The sequence below is a fragment of the Mirounga leonina genome, unplaced genomic scaffold (genome assembly GCF_011800145.1).
Source record: "Mirounga leonina isolate KUSES-001 unplaced genomic scaffold, KU_Mleo_1.0 Mir_115, whole genome shotgun sequence".
NCBI lineage: Eukaryota > Metazoa > Chordata > Mammalia > Carnivora > Phocidae > Mirounga > Mirounga leonina.
In genome coordinates, this window is record NW_023270268.1 from 5,833,290 (window position 1) to 5,853,997 (window position 20,708).

General features: G+C 36.9%; 1 protein-coding gene across 7 annotated transcripts in view; it reads left to right on the forward strand.

Annotated features, from left to right (window-relative positions):
* GOLGA4 (golgin A4) overlaps window positions 1–20,708 on the forward strand; it is a 131,826-nt gene that overhangs the window by 28,459 nt on the left and 82,659 nt on the right. For 4 of the 7 annotated variants that reach the window (XM_034991944.1, XM_034991946.1, XM_034991952.1 and 1 more), the window contains exons 3-4: window positions 3,112–3,210; window positions 7,333–7,398. The exons of 1 other annotated variant lie outside the window; for it this stretch is intronic. In XM_034991944.1, coding sequence (XP_034847835.1) covers window positions 3,112–3,210; window positions 7,333–7,398 — 165 coding nt within the window. The remainder of the gene's footprint in view (window positions 1–3,111; window positions 3,211–7,332; window positions 7,399–20,708) is intronic. 2 more of the 7 variants (XM_034991956.1, XM_034991983.1) reach the window with 1 other exon arrangement.

Consider the following 20,708-nt stretch of genomic DNA (forward strand, 5'->3'; position numbering starts at 1 on the left):
GGTACTAAACTTTTTAGAGACCCTCCTCTACTAGGAGATACATTAATTCATAGGAGATATGCTAATTTGTTACATACAGTGAATGCTAGTGGATGCCTTAGGGCAGTCATTAGGACTTAATTTTCTCTTTGAACTCTGGTTAAGAAGGATGAAATAAGTCAATCAGAGAAAGACATGTATCATATGACCTCACTGATATGAGGAATTCTTAATCTCAGGAAACAAACTGAGGGCTGCTGGAGTGATGGAGGGTTGGGAGGGATGGGGTGGCTGGGTGATAGACATTGGGGAGGGTATGTGCTATGGTGAGCGCTATGAATTGTGTAAAACTGATGAGTCATAGACCTGTACCTCTGAAACAAATAATACATTATATGTTAATAAAAAAAAAAGAAGAAGATAGTAGGAAGGGAAAAATGAAGGGGAGGAAATCAGAGGAGGAGACAAACCATGAGAGACTATGGACTCTGAGAAACAAACTGAGGGTTCTAGAGGGTAGGGGGGTAGGAGGATGGGTTAGCCTGGTGATGGGTATTAAAGAGGGCACGTACTGCGTGGAGCACTGGGTGTTACACGCAAATAATGAATCATGGAACACTACATCAAAAACTAATGATAAAAAAAAAAAAAAGAAGGACTGGGAGGGTTCTGTGCTGCCAAAGCTAGATTTAGTGCTACAAGACAGGAGCTGAAGTGGGGCTCCCAGCACTGGAAGAAAGAGGTGGAGAAAAGCTTTCGCTGACTGCTGCCTTGAGCTCTCTGTGGCCCATTATGAGAAGCTGGTGTCCCTAGGGAGGCCTCATGACCAAGAACTGAAGCAAACTCACATTGGCTTATTGTGACTGAGTCAGGGACTGCCCCTATATTGCCATAGGGCAGGAAACTCAAACTGGAGCCTAGGGAATCAGATTGACTGGATAAGGAAAGATGAGTGCAGAAGGAAGGAGAAAGATGATACCTTCTTCAAAGTGAACCTGTAAATGAAAATTCTAAAACAAATGCTAGGAAGGCAGCCAATAAAAACAGGAATTGGAATATAAATTTATCCTAGATGAAATTCAAATAATAGAATAGTCTAGAAAAGACTTTAAAACAAATATCTTTAATAAGATACATGCAGTAATAATTCTCTGAAAAAGAAGATAAAATTATGGGGGAAAAACAGACCAAAACAAAAGTAGATTAGGTAGATATGAAAAAGAACCAATTAGAAATCCTTGAAGTGAAAAAAAAAATTGATATAAAAACATAGAATAAAACTCAGACAAGTCCCAATTCATGGGAAAATCAGGGTATTTAAAAAGAATACAGAGTAATTCCGCCAAAAACTCATAGAGATAAAGAAATATATATATGTGAGAATAAGAGACATCATCTAATGGGAGTTTTAGGTATCTTCATGAATGTTTAGACATAATATAACTTCAATCAATGTTAATTCAACTGATGGCTTCACCTAAGGACCACGGAAGAGGTGACTTAAGTTCTTAATAGATTTGGATTAGAATTTGAACAGAGTTTGAGAGATATGGAGTTGAGACAGAATTTGATTGAGAATATTTGGGAACTGATGTAAGATTTTCATAGGCATAAGAAGCAAATGACAAGAACAGCAAGTGGGAAGACAGGCTCTTTAGGTTTTGAGGTAGCTGTCAATGGAAACTAATTTTGATACACTTGGCTTTTACTTGGGCTAGGGGCAGGAGTGTAAATTGTTGTTTGGCAGCATCTTCCTTTGAAATGTTTGGTCAGCATGTTTTTCTATACTGGGTATCCGCTTTTGTGTTTTTTTCTTAAGATTTCAAATATACTCTTTACTGTGAAATTTTAAATTATTTTGTTGTGGGCCAGAGTGACTTCATTTCAAATGTTAATTTTGGAAGCCTAAGAGGAGTGAATTTGTATAGCCCTTAATTTAAAATCACATCCATTTCAAGGATGACCTTTCTGAGTTGCCAGGAGAGTTCAGATTTTCAACAAGAGTAGAAACTTGGATAGGTTGAGTGCCCAGAGCCAAACAGGCATCTAGTACATTTTAGTACCCCACTAATACTTAACTTTTAGGACCGGATGAAGAGTTACTGGAGGTTCTATAGTCATATCCATAACTCTACCATACTAAGATGAAAAGTGTAAGTTCTTAAGCTTGTGCAACATTTATTTTCTGCTATAAGTTCTTTATTTATAGATAATATTATAACATAATATACATTAATTGCAGTTTTAATATTTGTAAAGGATTAGTTTTTTTTAGTTTTTATTTTGAAAAAATCATAGATTCACAGGTTTTAAAATTTTTTTAGGGAGGGCCTATGTACCTTTTACCCATTTTCTCCCAAAGATGTCTTGTATAACTATTGTATGCTATCAAAACGGGGGAATTGACATTGGTAAACTGTGTGACATCCACAGAGCTTATTCAGATTTCAGCAGTTTTACATATAAAAGTTCATTTTAATTATAATTTCTTCTAAATCCAGTTCATGATTATTAATATTTTGGTGTATATAGTTTCTGAAAGAAGACTGAAGGACAGAAGAGAATACATATTACAAGAATTAGTATAAAAGAATTTATCCTTAAAACTTGTTATATGAATTTCAGTTTCAAAAGTTTCCTTTGTACATATTGGAGAAAACTATTTTTGTTTCTAAGTACGAAATAAATGATTTAAAATTTTATGTGTTTTGTCCTCCCCGTAAATTTCAATGCTGTCTTTTTGAATGTATACAAATGGTTAGTATTTGTTATATTAAGGCTTTGTGTTCTTTACCATGTATGGTTTTTTACTGGTTTAGACTCTTACACCAAATGGGCAGACATGCGGTGTGCAGTGGTGGCTGTTGCATATATCGTTTGTATGCCAGTAAGCAAGTTGGTTCAGGTTGGGCTTTGAGTTTCTAAACGGCTCAACTCCTCTCCATTGCTAACCTTCCCAGTAACTTGTTATTTCTGTGGGTGGAGAGATGGTAGCAGTTGCGGTGGGGCAAGACCACTGGAGTGTTGTATATGCTGCGTGGAGAGAACACTTTGCAGCATGCTCTTACTGTGATCTCTTTTTCATTATTTGTTTTATTTTTATACCTCTGCTTCTTACACTGAATGAGACAGCTACTAGCCGGGATGATAGCAGAGCCTGCTTTTCTCTCTGAGTATACTATTTTTGCTTTGGATTCCTCCAAACAGCCTAAAACACAGACTGACAGTGTGGTGAGTCCTTCCACCGCTTTCTGCATTCCCTTTGTGGGGAAGCAAAGTAACTTGATAATTCTAGAAGCAAATCTCATGCTGCTTGTCACTGACTGTCTCTCAAAGCATCTTCAGTGCCCTGTTGCTAACCCTGCTCTAAAAAATCAGAGTGAATTGCTGAATTCTGATGGCTGGTGTGTTTTCTGGTAGCTTTTTAACAACAACAAAATAACACTGTTCTCATTAATGTGGTGAGGACTGCCTTCAACTTGGTCTAAACTCTAAATTTTCTCTCTAGGGAATGTTTGCACATTAACTAAAAATGGTATGTATTAGTAGAAATCTCTGTCTTACTATTGGTAGGAGGCCAAGAATATTTTGAGATGTGACTCAAATTTTAGGGGAAAAAAAAGCATTGTATGTAAATCCGTAATTGAACAACATTGAGCAGGTAGGTAGATTCTACTGTAACAAATAATTACATCTTATTTTGGGAGAATACCAGTTTTCTATATATTAAACATCTGAAAGGAAGTAATTATCTCATTATTTTTCAATTGACTGAATTCATGCAATTTTGAATCTTGTGTATAATTTCACTCTGAGAAAGTAGACTGTTTTCATATGTGTCTTAAGTTCTTAATATAGGAAATTTAAAAACTTACAGATGTTTGATTGCCCAGTAAGGATAGCTTTTTTTGTTGCATTGGACACTGACTGACTTGGGATTAAGGTTTTCCTAAATGATGAGAACTGGTTTAATTTACTAAGTAGCTTATGATGAAATTAGAACATTTCTGTACTTAATCCATGCAGCCAGTAAAAACTTGGTCTGCATATGGTCAGTAGTAATCCTAAATTACATTCTGAACTTGGGTTTGTTTTTTTTTTTAATTTTTTAAAAGATTTTATTTATTTGAGAGAGAGAGAACAAATGGGGTGGGGGCAGAGGGAGAGGGAGAAGCAGACTCCCCGCTGAGCAGGGAGCCCAACATAGGGCTTAATCCCAGGACCCTGGGATCATGACCTGAGCCAAAGGCAGATGCTTAACCTTCTGAGCCACTCAGGCACCCTGAGCTTGGTTTTAGAGAAGAAAGCACCTGAGGGTTTTAGTGGCGCCCTAGCTTGGATCTTAGGGCAGAGAGGGTCTCTCCTTCGTTCTGGCTATAAGTAACACTTCACTATTTTCAAAACTGGTTTGAGAGGGAGACAGGAGTCCCAGTTAAAGATAACTTACCAATTTACTTTAAAAACACAAAATGATATTACTTTATACTTCATGTAATAGTAACAGAGACTTAAAAGAAAAGAGCTCCAAGGCCCACTTCCATATACATAAAAGTAACTTAAGTACCTCTTCTATTGTGAAAAATGCTAATGATTTTAAAATAGAGGCTTTTTAACTATTTAAAAATAATTTAAGTAGACTAAAAGTTTTCATTAATCTTACTTAAATTTTGTTCAGATAAAAATTTCTCTCCATAACAAAGGGAGACAAGGGTAACAAAGGGAAACCATAGCATAACCTATAATGGAATACAAATTTAGTGAGGGTCTACTTAGGAGTTCATCAGCTGTTGACTTTTAGCTAATGCAGTTTTTTGAAAAATGACCCCGAATTCTAAAAATTGCTTAGTGCTCAGCGGTCAATAAATAGTTGTTGAAAGATTGAACAAAACATAATTGAAGATAAATCTGGCAGGGAACCTGTGTGTGCTTTTAAGTTAAATGCACGTTAGAGTAGAAGAATTTTTCTCTTGTCTTAGAATTGCCTCCAGGAGAAGGTATTGGTGACAGTTGAGTATTGACATGTGTTGAGCTTCTCTCTGGGAGAAGGACTTCAGAAGTCTTTTTATACTGAAGGAAGTAACTGCGTAAGGATTTGACAAGCATATACTAAACTTCTACCACCAGTCAGGCAGAAGTTAGGTCCTGGGGACCAAGACAAAAATACAGGGTTCCTGCCCTCCAAGAGTTTATAGTTTAGTATGGAGACATATGCTTGAAATACAAAGGAATTAAACCTTCACAGAAGAAACTATAGGTATAGGGAATGTGTTAGCCCTCAGGCAAGCCATATGAAGCCTCATTAAAGAAGCTGCATTTGAAAGTTGAAAGGTAAATGAGAATTTGCTGGGCAGAAATGAAGAAGGCATTTCAGGTAGTTTCAAAATCTTTAATTTGCTTATACAGTTTTGTAATTTAAATTTACAAGGTAACATGACCAATTCTTTCTTTAACTGCCATGCATTTATTTAGATATATTGTATAATACATATATTGAAATATATATGCAGGGAGGGAAAGTTTTTAAATGTTAGGTTGTGTTTGGCTGGTAGGGTGATAGGTCAAATAGAATATTTGAATGAGTTTTGCTAATTGAATATCTATTCAAATAGAATAGCTTTTTGTATGGATCACAATCATGTGTCAAGTAATTTAGAGTAGAATATGGACTCTCTCACCACTCTTCCTCCTAACTTAAAATATTTTAGGGAACCATTTCATTTCCTTTCTCCATAATTTAACTGTTAATTTTCAAAATATGGATTGAAAGACTTGTCAAACTCTATAAGGTATGTTTTTGATTGTATAGTGTGTAGTGTAGTATATTTTTAGGGCCAGCAAGCATTAATTATCACGCTACACAAATATAGCCGTATATACAACTTGCAATTCTTTGAAATGGCAGAGAACAGGAAGATAAAAGTTATGTTCCCCCAACTTTTCTCCCCTGTGTATAACTCAAAGGAAAATGTCTTGGACTGATAAAATTTGATGACTTTTTTTTTTCTTTCCCTGAAAGAGAGAGAGAGAGAGAGAGAGAGAGTGTCTGCATACAAGCAGGGGGTAGGGGGACAAAGGGAGAGGGGGAGAGAGAATCTTAAGCAGGCTCCACACCCAAAACTCTTTTTATATTAGAGGGAGAAGGTATTTCAGTTGTTATTAGAGAAAAATCCAAACCAAAAGTGTAAGTAGTGATAGTGGTATAAGAACTCTCACGTCCCCCAATATCCTCAGTTAATAACTCATTTATTATCATACACGTGCACTTCTCTAACCACCGACCCACACATGCACACCTCCCTTCCTCTGTCTCCATCTCTGTTGCGTTATTAGCAAATTTCAAAACCTTATTCCATCTGAATGTTTTGGTATGTATTTCTAAAAGATAATGACTAAAAATATATAACACAATACATTTATCACACCTAAAAATTAATAATTTCTTAGTATCAAATACCTAATGAGAGTTCAAAAATTTGAGAACACTTGCAAGGCCAAGTGCCTTCTCCGCTTATATTTAAGAATAAGTAAGGTCAGTTATTTGACCCTTCCTTGGTCCACTATGGAAATGTATGGGAAACGTCTAATTTAACTACCAACTTACTGAAACATAGTGGCTAGTATTTGCTCTAATGCTTTGTTTAAAATTTAAAAGTTATTTTATCATGAGCTACTTATATAGCTCTAATTTTTGTTAGTGTATTACGAAGGCAGTATAGAAGTTTGAATCTTGAACAATCTCATTCATTATCATGGAACCAATGCCAGAATGATGTCGTGTCACTTAGAACATTCATCATACTAACAGAACAAAACAAAAAGCTTTCATGTGTGGAAGATTTTTAAATTATAAGTTTTTCTGAAAATTGCCATAATAATTTCATTTAGATTGCTGGTTTCAGATGAATGAGGCATTTCCATTTCTTGTTAGGAAGATGTGTTTCAGGTCTTAGCCCAAATAACTTTAATTTGAGTATTATCTTATCATAGGGAACATTTGACATTTTTCTGGATAGTTGTCTATTTGAATGAGTTTTGCTAATTGAATCCCTGATGTTAATTTTGTCATGGGGGACAAAACCGGGAACATTATAATGGGGAGAGGTATGTGATTAGTTTAAAATAAACTTTGCTACATACTAATCTTTGCTATTTAGTTACATATATTATAGCAAAATAAATTTTCTAAATACTCACCATACTAGTTTTGCCTTGCATGAAAAAATTCTAATAAATGAACTAATTTTGTTTGATAAATGTATCTAATAGGTCTTGGTACTTGGTTTTTGTTCTTAACAGTTTTAAAAGCTCAGCTTTTTGTTTCTTTTCCTTATGATGTTTCTTTGTTTTTCTTAGAATGCATCTATCCAAGCCACGAAATCTTCCGACAGTGTTAATGGAAATGAACCAACAACTCCTCAGGTCTGTTACTGATGTTGTTTTAGAAAATAGCAAGTCATTTCAGAGTGTTGGTCAATCTATATTATTAGCACCTGACCTTCTATTGAAATAGTGATGTCCATACATTTCATATAATATGTATGGTAGATCCAGGTTGGTTGATGCTTTCTTGGAAACAGTTTTAAATGAAAGTAGTTCATGTATGTACACCAGTCATGTAACATGCCGTTGTTACTCATTTAAAAAATTAATGGCAGTGAAGAGAAAAATTTTGAAAAAAAGGAATCTGACTTTATAGTTTTAAAAGATTATGGACAGTTTATATCTAAAGATATTGAGTTACTTAATTTAGAAGGTGGGGATATGGAGGAAATGGGATTTCTCTTAAAGTTTGCTCTAATGCATAGTATTTTACTTGTGTTATCTTTGATTTAGAAGTTATTTGGGGGAGTACAGCTCAAGTGACATTTTTTTACTCTTTCCAAAAAAGAAAGAAAAAAATTCATTAAAAACGTCATAATGGCAGCAGTGTCTGAGATGAACATTTGTTTACTTTGGCTTTGATGATGATATAATCATTAACCTGGCCATTCTCAGCAGTCTCTAATGTAGGGCAAAAACATTTTTAATCTGTGAACCTGGAGCATATATGTAGACAATTTATGAGCTAAATGATCTATGAACTAAATTATGTAGACTAAACATTCTAAAGTATTGTCTAGCAAACGTACGGATTATAGCTTCCCAAACTCCATGAACAGATTCTGTGAACTGAGAACCTCATTCCTTTCATGGGGGCTGGTCAAGTTCTAGGCGTAGTCCAAGTCCCTGAGCTTGTTGACTCTGGCTTTGCCCAGACTCCCTAGTTAATTCAAAGTCCTCTACAAATACATCATTTTCTATGAGCGCCATGAAGTAGGGGTAAAATATTTGGATGCACCAATGGTACTGGACAGATCCAGTGATCTTTAGTGAATATTATTAAAAAATATTATTTAGAATGCCTATTTTTCTCTCTTGAAGAATAGTCCAGAAAGACTAAATACTGTTATGAATACAAAAACTAGAATGAATGATAACCAGTTTTATAACACACTCAGGAGAAATTTAAGTTTTCATTAAGGTGAAGAATGAGCATGCATAATGTTCAGGAAGTAAGCCCACTGAAGGCTTTGAACTTTCTTTAAAAAATACAACTATTTTTCTAAAAAATAATAAAGTAGTATTTATTTACTATGTGTCTGGCATTGTTAAACATTTTACATATATGATCTCATTTGATTCTAATAAGGGAGATGCCTTTACTCAGAGTCTATTTTTCAAACATTTTTTAAAAAGATTTTATTTATTTGAGAGAGAGAGAGAGACAGACAGAGCACACAAGCAGGGGGGGCCGCAGAGGGAGCCACAGAGGGAGAGGGGGAAGGATGCTCTCCACTGAGCAGGGAGCCTGATGCGGGGCTCGATCCCAGGACCCTGTGATCATGACTTGAGCCGAAGGCAAATGCTTAACCGACTGAGCCACTCAGGTGCCCCTCAGAGTCTATTTTTAAACACATTTCTGACAAGTTGATTGTTGGCTGTTATTAGCAAATTGGGAATAATGTATATTCTTAAAGGGGGTGGAATGCTTACTATAATTGGGCATCTTGACAGCAGCAGGAAATCAGAGTTGACACCAAGGTAGAAGAAGAGATGGTACAAAGCAAGCCCAAGAGTTCGTAAACATAGCTGCCTGTGATCCCCTTATTACTGGGTCAGACATCCTACGTAAATCAGTTGGTTTTGGCACACAATATCATGATTTAACAAGCATTTATTCCTTTTTCCTTTTCCTCACAGTATATTATGAAAATTTTCAAACATATAGAGAAATAGAACTTTAAAGTGAGGATCTGTGTACCTACCACCCACATTCTATCATTGGTACTTTACTATACTTGCTTTATCACAAATCTGTCCCAGTATACATTCTTCTATCTGCCCCTCAATCCATTTAACGTTTTTGATGCATTTCAAAGTAAGTTGCAGGCCACAGTATCCTTCCCCCTAATATTTTAGCATGTACATCATTAATCAGAGTTCAATATTTGTACTTAAGTATTAATGCTTTAATTAATTTAAGAAGAGAGAAAGGGCAATACCATATATAAGAATTCTCAAGTTAGGGCGCCTGGGTGGCTCAGTCGTTAAGCGTCTGCCTTCGGCTCAGGTCATGATCCCAGGGTCCTGGGATCGAGTCCCACATCGGGCTCCCTGCTCGGCAAGAAGCCTGCTTCTCCCTCTCCCATTCCTCCTGCTTGTGTTCCTGCTCTCGCTATTTCTCTCTCTGTCAAATAAATAAATAAAATCTTAAAAAAAAAAAAAAAGAATTCTCAAGTTAAAAAAAACAAGTTAAATCAAATTTTAAAGGACCTTGATATGGAATTGACTAGTTTCAGAGGTTTAATTAGTGGTATAATTATGTATATAGCTACTAATGACACACAGCCTAGTGGTTCTATAGTAATGAATCATGATGAAAATTTACTTTAGTTAATTTATCTGATGAGAAGGTAGTTATCTCCCTAGATTTTTTTTTAGATTGAAGTATAATTGACATACAATATACCTTTAGTTTCATACTAGGTGTACATCATAGTGATTTGATACTTTTATATGTTAGGAAATGATCCCTCTGATTAGTCTAGTTACCAGAATCTGTCACCATACAAAGTTATTACAGTATTACTGTGTTCCCTCTGCTGTACATTACATCCCCCTGACTTCTTTCTTTTGTAACTGAAAGATTCTATCTAATTAATTCTCATTATGTATTTTGCCTTATTCCCCAGACCCCTCCCCACTCTGGTAACCACTTGTTTGTTTCCTGTATCTTTGAGTCTGTATTGTTTTATTTTTTTTTAGATTCTACAGATAAGTGAAATCATATGGCATTTGTCTTTCTTTGTCTGAGTTATCTCATTTAGCATAATACTGTCTAGGTCCATCCATGTCACAAATGGCAGGATTTCATTCTTTTTACATGGCTAGGTAATATTCTTATATATATATATTCCTATAATATTCCTGTTATATATATAATACATATATATATGTATATATCACATCTTCTTTGTCCATTCATCTGTTGAAGGAGACTTAGATGTTCCTTCTGTATCTTGGCTAGTGTAAATAATGCTGCAGTGAATGTAAGGATACATATATTTTCTTTGAGTTGGTGTTTTCATTTTTTTGTTTCAGATAAGTACCCAGAAGTGGAATTGCTGGATCGTATGGTAGTTCTATTTTTAATTTCTATTTTTTGATGACCCTCCATACTGTTTTCCATAGTGGCTATGCCAGTTTGCATTCCCACCAACAGTGAGCCAGGGTTCCCTTTTTTCTACATCCTCACCAGCCCTTGCTGTTTTTTGTCTTTTTGATAATAGCCAATCTGACTACTGTGAGGTGGTACCTCATTGTGGTTTTGGTGTGCATTTCCCTGATGATGGTGAGCATCTTTTCACATGCCCGTTGGCCATCTGCATGTCTTCTTTGGAAAAATGTCTATTCAAGTCCTTGCCCATTAAAAAAAATTTCTTAATATTGTGTAAGTTCTTTATATATTTTGGATATTAATCCCTTATCAAATGTATGATTTGCAAATATCTTTTCCAATTCAGTAGGTTGCCTTTTTGTTTTGTTGATGGTTTCCTTCACTGTGCAAAAAGCTTTTTTAGTTTGATGTAATCCCATTTGTTTATTTTAGCTTTTGTTACCCTTGCCTGAGGAGACTGGTCCAAAAAAATACTGCTAAGACTGATGTCAGAGAGCTTAGTGCCTATCTTTTCTTCTAGGAGTTGTGTCCTTTTTTGAGGTAAATTTTATGTAAAATGAAATATACAATCCTCAAGTGTGCATTAACTGAGTTTTAACAAATATATATGCCAAACCCATATGCTAAACCCATACAGAAATATAGAACATTATCAACACCCCAGAAAGTTCCTTTATGGTTCTTCTCCCTCCTAGAGGCAATCTTTTTTTTTTTTAATTTTTATTGTTATGTTAATCACCATACATTACAACATTAGTTTTTGATGTAGTGTTCCATGTTTCATTGTTTGTGCATAACACCCAGTGCTCCATGCAGAACGTGCCCTCTTTAATACCCATCACCAGGCTAACCCATCCTCCCACCCCTCTCCCCCCCAGAACCCTCAGTTTGTTTTTCAGAGTCCATCGTCTCTCATGGTTCGTCTACCCCTCCAATTTCCCCCGCTTCATTCTTCCCCTCCTGCTACCTTCTTCGTTTTTTTTTTTTCTTAACATATATTGCATTATTTGTTTCAGAGGTACAGATCTGTGATTCAACAGTCTTGTACAATTCACAGTGCTCACCATAGCACATACCCTCCCCAATGTCTCTCACCCAGCCACCCCGTCCCTGCCACCCCACCCCCCACTCCAGCAGCCCTCAGTTTGTTTCCTGAGATTAAGAATTCCTCATATCAGTGAGGTCAGATGATACATATCTTTCTCTGATTGACTTATTTCGCTCAGCATAACACCCTCCAGTTCCATCCACTTCATTGCAAATGGCAAGATCTCATTCCTTTTGATGGCTGCATAATATTCCATCATATATATATACACCACATCTTCTTTATCCATTCATCTGTCGATGGACACCTTGGCTCTTTCCACAGTTTGGCTAAGGTGGACATTGCTGCTATAAACATCAGGGTGCACGTACCCCTTCGGATCCCTACATTTGTATCTTTGGGGTAAATACCCAGTAGTGCAATTGCTGGATTGAATGGTAGCTCTATTTTCAACTTTTTGAGGAACCTCCATCCTGTTTTCCAGAGTGGTTGCACCAGCTTGCATTCCTACCAACAGTATAGGAGGGATGCCCTTTCTCTGCATCCCTGCCAACATCTGTCGTTTCCTGACTTGTTAATTTTAGCCATTTTGACTGGTGTGAGGTGGTATCTCATTGAGGTTTTGATTTGGATTTCCCTGATGCCGAGCGATGTTGAGCACTTTTTCATGTGTCTGTTGGCCATTTGGATGTCTTTTTTGGAGAAGTGTCTGTTCATGTCTTCTGCCCATTTCTTGATTGGATCATTTGTTCTTTGGGTGTTGAGTTTGATAAGTTCTTTACAGATTTTGGATACTAGCCCTTTATTGGATATGTCATTTGCAAATATCTTCTCCCATTCTGTCGGTTGTCTTTTGGTTTTGTTGACTGTTTCTTTTGCTGTGCAAAAGCTTTTTATCTTGATGAAGTCCCAGTAGTTCATTTTTGCCCTTGCTTCCCTTGGCTTTGGTGATGTTTCTAGGAAGAAGTTGCTGTGGCTGAGGTCGGAGAGGTTGCTGCCTGTGTTCTCCTTTAGGATTTTGATGGACTCCTGTCTCACATTGAGGTCTTTCAACCATTTGGAGTCTATTTTTGTGTGTGGTGTAAGGAAATGGTCCAGTTTCATTCTTCTGCATGTGGCTGTCCAATTTCCCCAACACCATTTGTTGAAGAGACTGTCTTTTTTCCATTGGACATTCTTCCCTGCTTTGTCGAAGATGAGTTGACCATAGAGTTGAGGGTCCATTTCTGGGCTCTCTATTCTGTTCCATTGATCTATGTGTCTGTTTTTGTGCCAGTACCATACTGTCTTGATGATGACAGCTTTGTAATAGAGCTGGAAGTCTGGAATTGTGATGCCGCCACCTTTGCTTTTCTTTTTCAACATTCCTCTGGCTATTCGGGGTCTTTTCTGGTTCCATACAAATTTTAGGATTATTTGTTGCATTTCTTTGAAAAAAGTGGATGGTATTTTGATGGGGATTGCATTGAATGTGTAGATTGCTCTAGGTAGCATTGACATCTTCAGCATATTTGTTCTTCCAATCCATGAGCATGGAACATTTTTCCATTTCTTTGTGTCTTCCTCAATTTCTTTCATGAGCATTTTATAGTTTTCTGAGTACAAATCCTTTGCCTCTTTGGTTAGATTTATTCCTAGGTATCTTATGGTTTTGGGTGCAATTAATTGTAAATGGGATCAACTCCTTAATTTCTCTTTCTTCTGTCTTGTTGTTGGTGTATAGGAATGCCACTGATTTCTGTGCATTGATTTTATATCCTGCCACTTGACTGAATTCCTGTATCAGTTCTAGCAGTTTTGGGATGGAGTCTTTTGGGTTTTCCACATAAAATATCATCTGCAAAGAGCGAGAGTTTGACTTCTTCTTTGCTGATTTGGATGCCTTTTCTTTCTTTTTGTTGTCTGATTGCTGTGGCTAGGACTTCTAATACTGTGTTGAATAGCAGTGGTGATAGTGGACATCCCTGCCGCGTTCCTGACCTTAGGGGGAAAGCTCTCAGTTTTTTCCCATTGAGAATGATATTCACTGTAGGTTTTTCATAGATGGCTTTTATGATACTGAGGTATGTACCCTATATCCCTATACTCTGAAGAGCTTTGATCAAGAAAGGATCCTGTACTTTGTCAAATGCTTTTTCTGTATCTATTGAGAGGATCATATGGTTCTTGTTCTTTCTTTTGTTAATGTATTTTATCACGTTGATTGATTTGCAGATGTTGAACCAACCTTGCAGCCCAGGGATAAATCCCACTTGGTCGTGGTGAATAATCCTTTTAATGTACTGTTGGATTCTATTGGCTAGTATTTTGGTGAGAATTTTTGCATCCATGTTCATCAAGGATATTGGTCTGTAATTCTTTTTTTTTTTTTTAAAGATTTTATTTATTTGACAGAGACACAGCGAGAGAGGGAACATAAGCAGGGGGAGCGGGAGAGGGAGAAGCAGGCTTCCCATGGAGCAGGAAGCCCAATGCGGGGCTCGATCCCAGGATCCTGGGATCATGACCTGAGCTGAAGGCAGACGCTTAACGACTGAGCCACCCAGGTGCCCCTGTAATTCTCCTTTTTGATGGGGTCTTTGTCTGGTTTGGGGATCAAGATAATGGTGGTCTTATAAAATGAGTTTGGAAGTTTTCCTTCCATTTCTATTTTTTGGAAGAGTTTCAGAAGAAGAGGTATTAATTCTTCTTTAAATGTTTGGTAGAATTCCCTGGGAAGCCATCTGGTCCTGGGCTTTTGTTTGTTGGGAGATTTTTGATTACTGCTTCAATTTCCTTAGTGGTTACAGGTCTGTTTAGGTTTTCTATTTCTTCCTGGTTCAGTTTTGGTAGTTGATACATCTCTAGGAATGCATCCATTTCTTCCAGTTTGCTGGTATAGAGTTGCTCATAATATGTTCTTAGAATTGTTTGTATTTTTTGGTGTTGGTTGTGATCCTCTTTCTTTCTTTTTTTTTTTTTTTTAAGATTTATTTATTTATTTATTTATTTGACAGAGAGAGAGAGACAGCGAGAGAGGGAACACAAGCAGGGGGTGTGGGAGAGGGAGAAACAGGCTTCCCGCTGAGCAGGGAGCCCGATGCGGGGCTCGATCCCAGGACCCTGGGATCATGACCTGAGCCGAAGGCAGACGCTTAACGACTGAGCCACCCAGGCGTCCTGGTTGTGATCCTCTTTCATTCATGATTTTGTTGATTTGGGTCATTTCTCTTTTCTTTTTGATAAGTCTGGCCAGGGGTTTATCAATCTTGTTAATTCTTTCAAAGAATCAGCTCCTAGTTTCGTTGATCTGTTCTACTGTTCTTTTAGTTTCTATTTCATTGATTTCTGCTCTGATCTTTATTATTTCTCTTCTCCTGCTGGGTTTAGGCTTTATTTGCTGTTCTTTCTCCAGCTCTTTTAGGTGTAGGGTTAGGTTGTGTACTTGAGACCTTTCTTGTTTCTTGAGAAAGGTTTGTATTGCTATATACTTTCCTCTTAGGACTGCCTTTGCTGCATCCCAAAGATTTTGAACAGTTGTGTTTTCATTTTCATTGGTTTCCATGTATTTTTTAAATTCTTCTTTAATTTCCTGGTTGACCCATTCATTCTTTAGCAGGATGCTCTTTAGCCTCCATGTATTTGAGTCTTTCCAACATTCCTCTTGTGATTGAGTTCTAGTTTCAAAGCATTGTAGTCTGAAAATAGGCAGGGAATGATCCCAATCTTTTGGTACCGGTTGAGACCTGATTTATGACCTAGGATGTGATCTATTCTGGAGAATGTTCCATGGGCACTAGAGAAGAATGTGTATTCTGTTGCTTTGGGATGGAATGTTCTGAATATGTCTGTGAAGTCCATTTGGTCCAGTGTGTCATTTAAGGTCTTTATTTCCTTGTTGATCTTTTGCTTAGATGATCTGTCCATTTCAGTGAGGGGGGTGTTAAAGCCCCCCACTATTATTGTATTGTCATTGATGTGTTTCTTCGCTTTTGTTATTAACTGCCTTATATAATTGGCTGCTCCCATGTTAGGGGCATAGATATTTACAATTGTTAGATCTTCTTGTTGGATAGACCAAAGTTTTAAGTAGGATATAGTGTCCTTCCTCATCTCTTATTACAGTCTTTGGTTTAAAATCTAGTTTGTCTGATATAAGGATTGCCACCCCAGCTTTCTTTTGGTGTCCATTAGCATGGTAAATTGTTTTCCACCCCCTCACTTTCAATCTGGGGGTGTCTTTGGGTCTAAAATGAGTCTCTTGCAGACAGCATATCGATGGGTCTTGTTTTTTAATCCAGTCTGATAGCCTGTGTCTTTTGATTGGGGCATTTAGCCCATTTACATTCAGGGTAACTATTGAAAGATATGAATTTAGTGCCATTGTAGTGCCTGTAAGGTGACTGTTATGTATATTGTCTATGTTCCTTTCTGGTCTATTTTGCTTTTAGGCTCTATCTTTGCTTAGAGGACCCCTTTCAATATTTCTTGTAGGGCTGGTTTCGTGTTTGCAAATTCCTTTAGTTTTTGTTTGTCCTGGAAGCTTTTTATCTCTCCTTCTATTTTCAATGACAGCCTAGCTGGATATAGTATTCTTGGCTGCATATTTTTCCCATTTAGTGCTCTGAATATATCCTGCCAGTCCTTTCTGGCCTGCCAGGTCTCTGTGGATAGGTCTGTTGCCAATCTAATGTTTCTACCATTGTAGGTTACATATCTCTTCTCCCGAGCTGCTTTCAGGATTTTCTCTTTGTCTCTGAGACTCGTAAGTTTTACTATTAGATGTCGGGGTGTTGACCTATTTTTATTGATTTTGAGAGGGGTTCTCTGTGCTTCCTGGATTTTGATGCCTGTTTCCTTCCCCAAATTAGGGAAGTTCTCTGCTGTAATTTGCTCCAATATACCTTCTGTAAAGGCAATCTCCTAAACAAGTTTTGCTTGTTTTAGAACTTTATATAAGTAGCCTCATGTGTATAGTATGTACTCTTTTGTAGGGCTTCTTTCACTCACCATAGTGTTTTTGAGATTTCATCCACGTTGTGGTTATCAGTAGTTTGTTCCTTTACATTTTTGTGTAGGATTCCTTTGAAGAGATATTGTACAGTTTATTTACCTGTTAATGGACACCTAGGTTGTTTCCAGTTTTCGACTATTATGAATAGAACTACTAAACATTATTGTAGAATCTTTTTGTGGATGTGTGTTTTCATTTCTTTCTTTTTCTTTTTGACTGTTATAGATTGTGTACTAATACTTTTTGATGATTTCTAGAGTAACATATACTGTATCTGTAAAATGATGTGTTTGATACATCTCATTTTGACCAAAGCATTGAATGTTTAAATATCTCTTATGAGATCATCATTATCATATTGACAGATTAAGATATAACTGAACAAATGTGTCCTAAGTAGGTGCTTTATGGAAAGCACTGTGAGAAAGAGACAGAGATAGGGAATATGGATTCTTTTCTAAATGAGCATAAAATCTGGGGTGAGGGTGTGTGTGCGAAGAAGAGATAATGACAGGAAAACTTAGTGCTTACTGCATATAATACACTATTTTAAATATTTTAAATGTTTTCATTCATTTAATTCTTATATAACAATCCTACTAGGGTAGTACTGTTACTATTTTCATTTTGAAACACGGAGGCCTTAAAACTACAAACTACTAAGTGGTAAAGCTGCAATTCACATCAGGGAATTTGGTTCAGAGTTTGTGTTCTTAATCACTGTGCTGTGATGTCACTGTAGTTATTCTGGGGCATAAACAGCTCAGTTTTATACCAGCATGTAAGTAACTAATGGTGAGTTGGAATGCAATAAGCGCTCCAGTAATGGTTCTAGTAAAAGGTAAGGCCATCAAGAGAGGTTATTTCTGATGAGTGAGAGCTGAGGTTTCCTAGAAGAGCTGACATTCGAGCTGAGTTCTGAAGGATGTCTGGGTTTTCCTATGCAGGGAACTTATGGGCAGTGGTACAGAGGCACACAATGATGCATTTGTTCTGGGGCAGGAAGTTGCCTGTTATGACTCAAGGTTTTGGTACATGGAGGGGTGAATTCACAGAGAAAAGGGTCTTGGAAATGGGAACCTTAAATATAAGCTAAGGATTTTGAACTTTATATTAAATGGGAATCCAGTTTAAGAATTGGAATGAAATGGTCTGGATGATGTTTTAGGAAGACAGTTCTGTGGTGACAGTGCAACAGGGTAGATTGGGGTAAGAGATTAGAGGCAAGAGAACACAAGGCTGCTGCAGGTATCCAGCTGATAAAAGGATAAGGGTCTGAACAAGAACAATGTTGGGGGAATAAAAGGAGGGGTTGAAAACAGGGTTAAATGGGAGACAGAAAGGAATTAAAAGTAACTGTAATGTGTTCATTTATTTTTGCATATACATTTCTCCTTCTCTAACCCCCTTCAGTTTTTTCAAAAATGAATTATAAATTGGTGAATGTCTTTGGATCAGAAACCTGACAACAGTTGGCACCAGTGGGAGTTTAGTTTTTCACATATCAGAAGGCCTGAGGATTAAGGGCCCTTCTCCCTTTAGCCTCTTGTCCCCCCACATCCTTGCCACTGCCTTTCACCCTCACTACTACAAGTTGGCCTCCAAGAATTGCATCTTCATTTTAGATAGGAGGAAAGACCGAAGACAAGGACTAAAGCCATATTCTTTTTTATAAAGAAAATAATACCTGTCCTAGAAGGTTCTCTTTTATAGATTTCCACTTAGTGTAAATAGTACAATAGTGGCTGAACTTATTACACCTTTGTAACCAACACTCCAAATCAAGTAACAGAAATTACCAGTATCCCAGAAGCCCTTGTGCTCCCTTCCATTCCCTGCTCTTACTCCCAAGGGTAACTTCTATCTGACATCTAGGTTAATTTTGCCTGTTTTTGAAATTTATGTAAACAGAATAAAAATGGGTACTCTTGTGTCTGTCTTCTTTTGCTCGATACTTTTATTTATGAGGTTCGTCTATATTGTTGTGGTTGTAAATCATTCTCATTGCTGTCTAGTATTCCATTGGTGAACAGACTGCAATGTGTCCATTCGGTTATTCGTAGTCATCAATAGTAGCTTCACATTTGGGGCTATTTTGAATAAGGTTGCTATAAACTATCTAGTTTGTCTTTTGTTGAACATATTTACACCTTTCTATTGAGTATATACATAATAGTGAAATTACTGATTGAGATTGTGTACACGTGTTTAGTTTTAGTAAATACCGACAAATAGTTTTCCAAAGTGGACTGCTCCACATCCTTACCAATACTTGGTGTTTTCCATAGTTTTAATTTTAGCCATTTTGATGGATGTACGGGCGTATCTCCTGTGGCTTTAATTTGAATTTGGGAAGGTGAATGTTTTTACCTGGGTGTATTGTTACTCTGAACAAAACTGGGGTCTGGTAAAAAGAAAGAAAGGAAGATTGGATATCAGATGGTAGCCAGTATATATTGTTCACCTTAAGCCAGTCATACTTCGGAGTACTACATATGTATTGATTTATTACTTCTCACAATTAACCTATGAGGTGAGTAGTTGTTATCCCCATTTTACTTATGAAGAAACAGAGGCACAGAAGGTTAAGTCACTTGTTCAAGGTCATATTGCCAGTAAATGGGACAGCTAAGATTTGGTCCCAAGATGTCTGGTTTCATAGCCTGTGCTCTTAGCTACCACATCATATAATCAGAAGGCTCTGCCACATAAGCTTGTATATGACATTCTTATTTGTAAGTTTGTTTTTTGTTTTAGTCTCCTTTCTCTAATATTAATGACAGTTGCTAATGTTTATTGAGTATTTGCTACATTGTAAGCACTTTGCATGTATTAACTCATTAGTCCTTGTGGCCTCCATATGAGGTGGCTGGTTTAATTATAATTATTTTTTTTTATCATCCCCATTTTACAGAGGGGGAATAAGACTAGTGAAGTGATTTGGTCAGGGTCATGTAGAACATAGTGGTGGAGCCAGGGTTTGAACTCAGGCACCCTTACTCAACAGTCCGCAGGCTGAATCACTATACTCAAACATGTTACTTCCCAATATGGTGGAGGTGGCAGTTATTAAGTGTATCAGCTTCTGCAAATACATGTCTTTGACATTGTTCATTAGCTTTTGGCTGACCCTAAACCAACTATTTCTAGTGTTATTCAAACTTGCTTCACCTATTATTCAAACTGCTTCACCTAGGGCAACTTACTGTGTGAAGGGAAAAGCACTTTTGGCTTAGGTCAGTAGTGGTTGGTAATGGCATATCAGTAAAGCAGTTCTTAAAGGTTTTTGAGCATAAAGGTCTCTCCTCTTCCTTCTTTTTCCATCTCCCCCCTCCCCTAATATATTGGTAAAACTTATACATTATGAAAAGCCCTAGAAAGTGTAAAAAAATATAAAAAATGAAAATTTAAAAAACCACCTAAAATTTTACCACGCAGAATCACTCACTGTTAACTTTTGGTGTTTATTCTTAATGGCCTGATTCTAAGGGTGTTTGTGTGAACATACACATATGTTTACACCTATGTATGTATATTGAAAAGTACATGTCATTGCTGTAAATCAAAATGAGTTCACAGTATGCATATTGTTTTCTAACTTGGTTTTTCCCATTTAATAGTATGTCTTGAACCTCCCTTCATATATTATAATTTACATCGTGTATCCTCTAATGGTGTACATTTGGGTTTCTTCCAATTTTGACTATTACAAACAACCTGTGATAAATCTCTGTGCATATGAAGGGGGTGGGGCATGTTATCCCCTCTTACTTACTCCCACCTTGCCTAATACTATTACTAAATCTCTAAAATGCATGAGTAAAGTATTCTTGGTTTGATTTTTAAAATTGGATACTAAAGAGAATCTTTTTGTTTTCCTGTAATCTTTGCCCACACATGACCTCAGTCTTCTCTGAGCATTTATTCCTGGCATTGCTGAGATCTTGCAGGTGACCCTGTGGCACTAATGA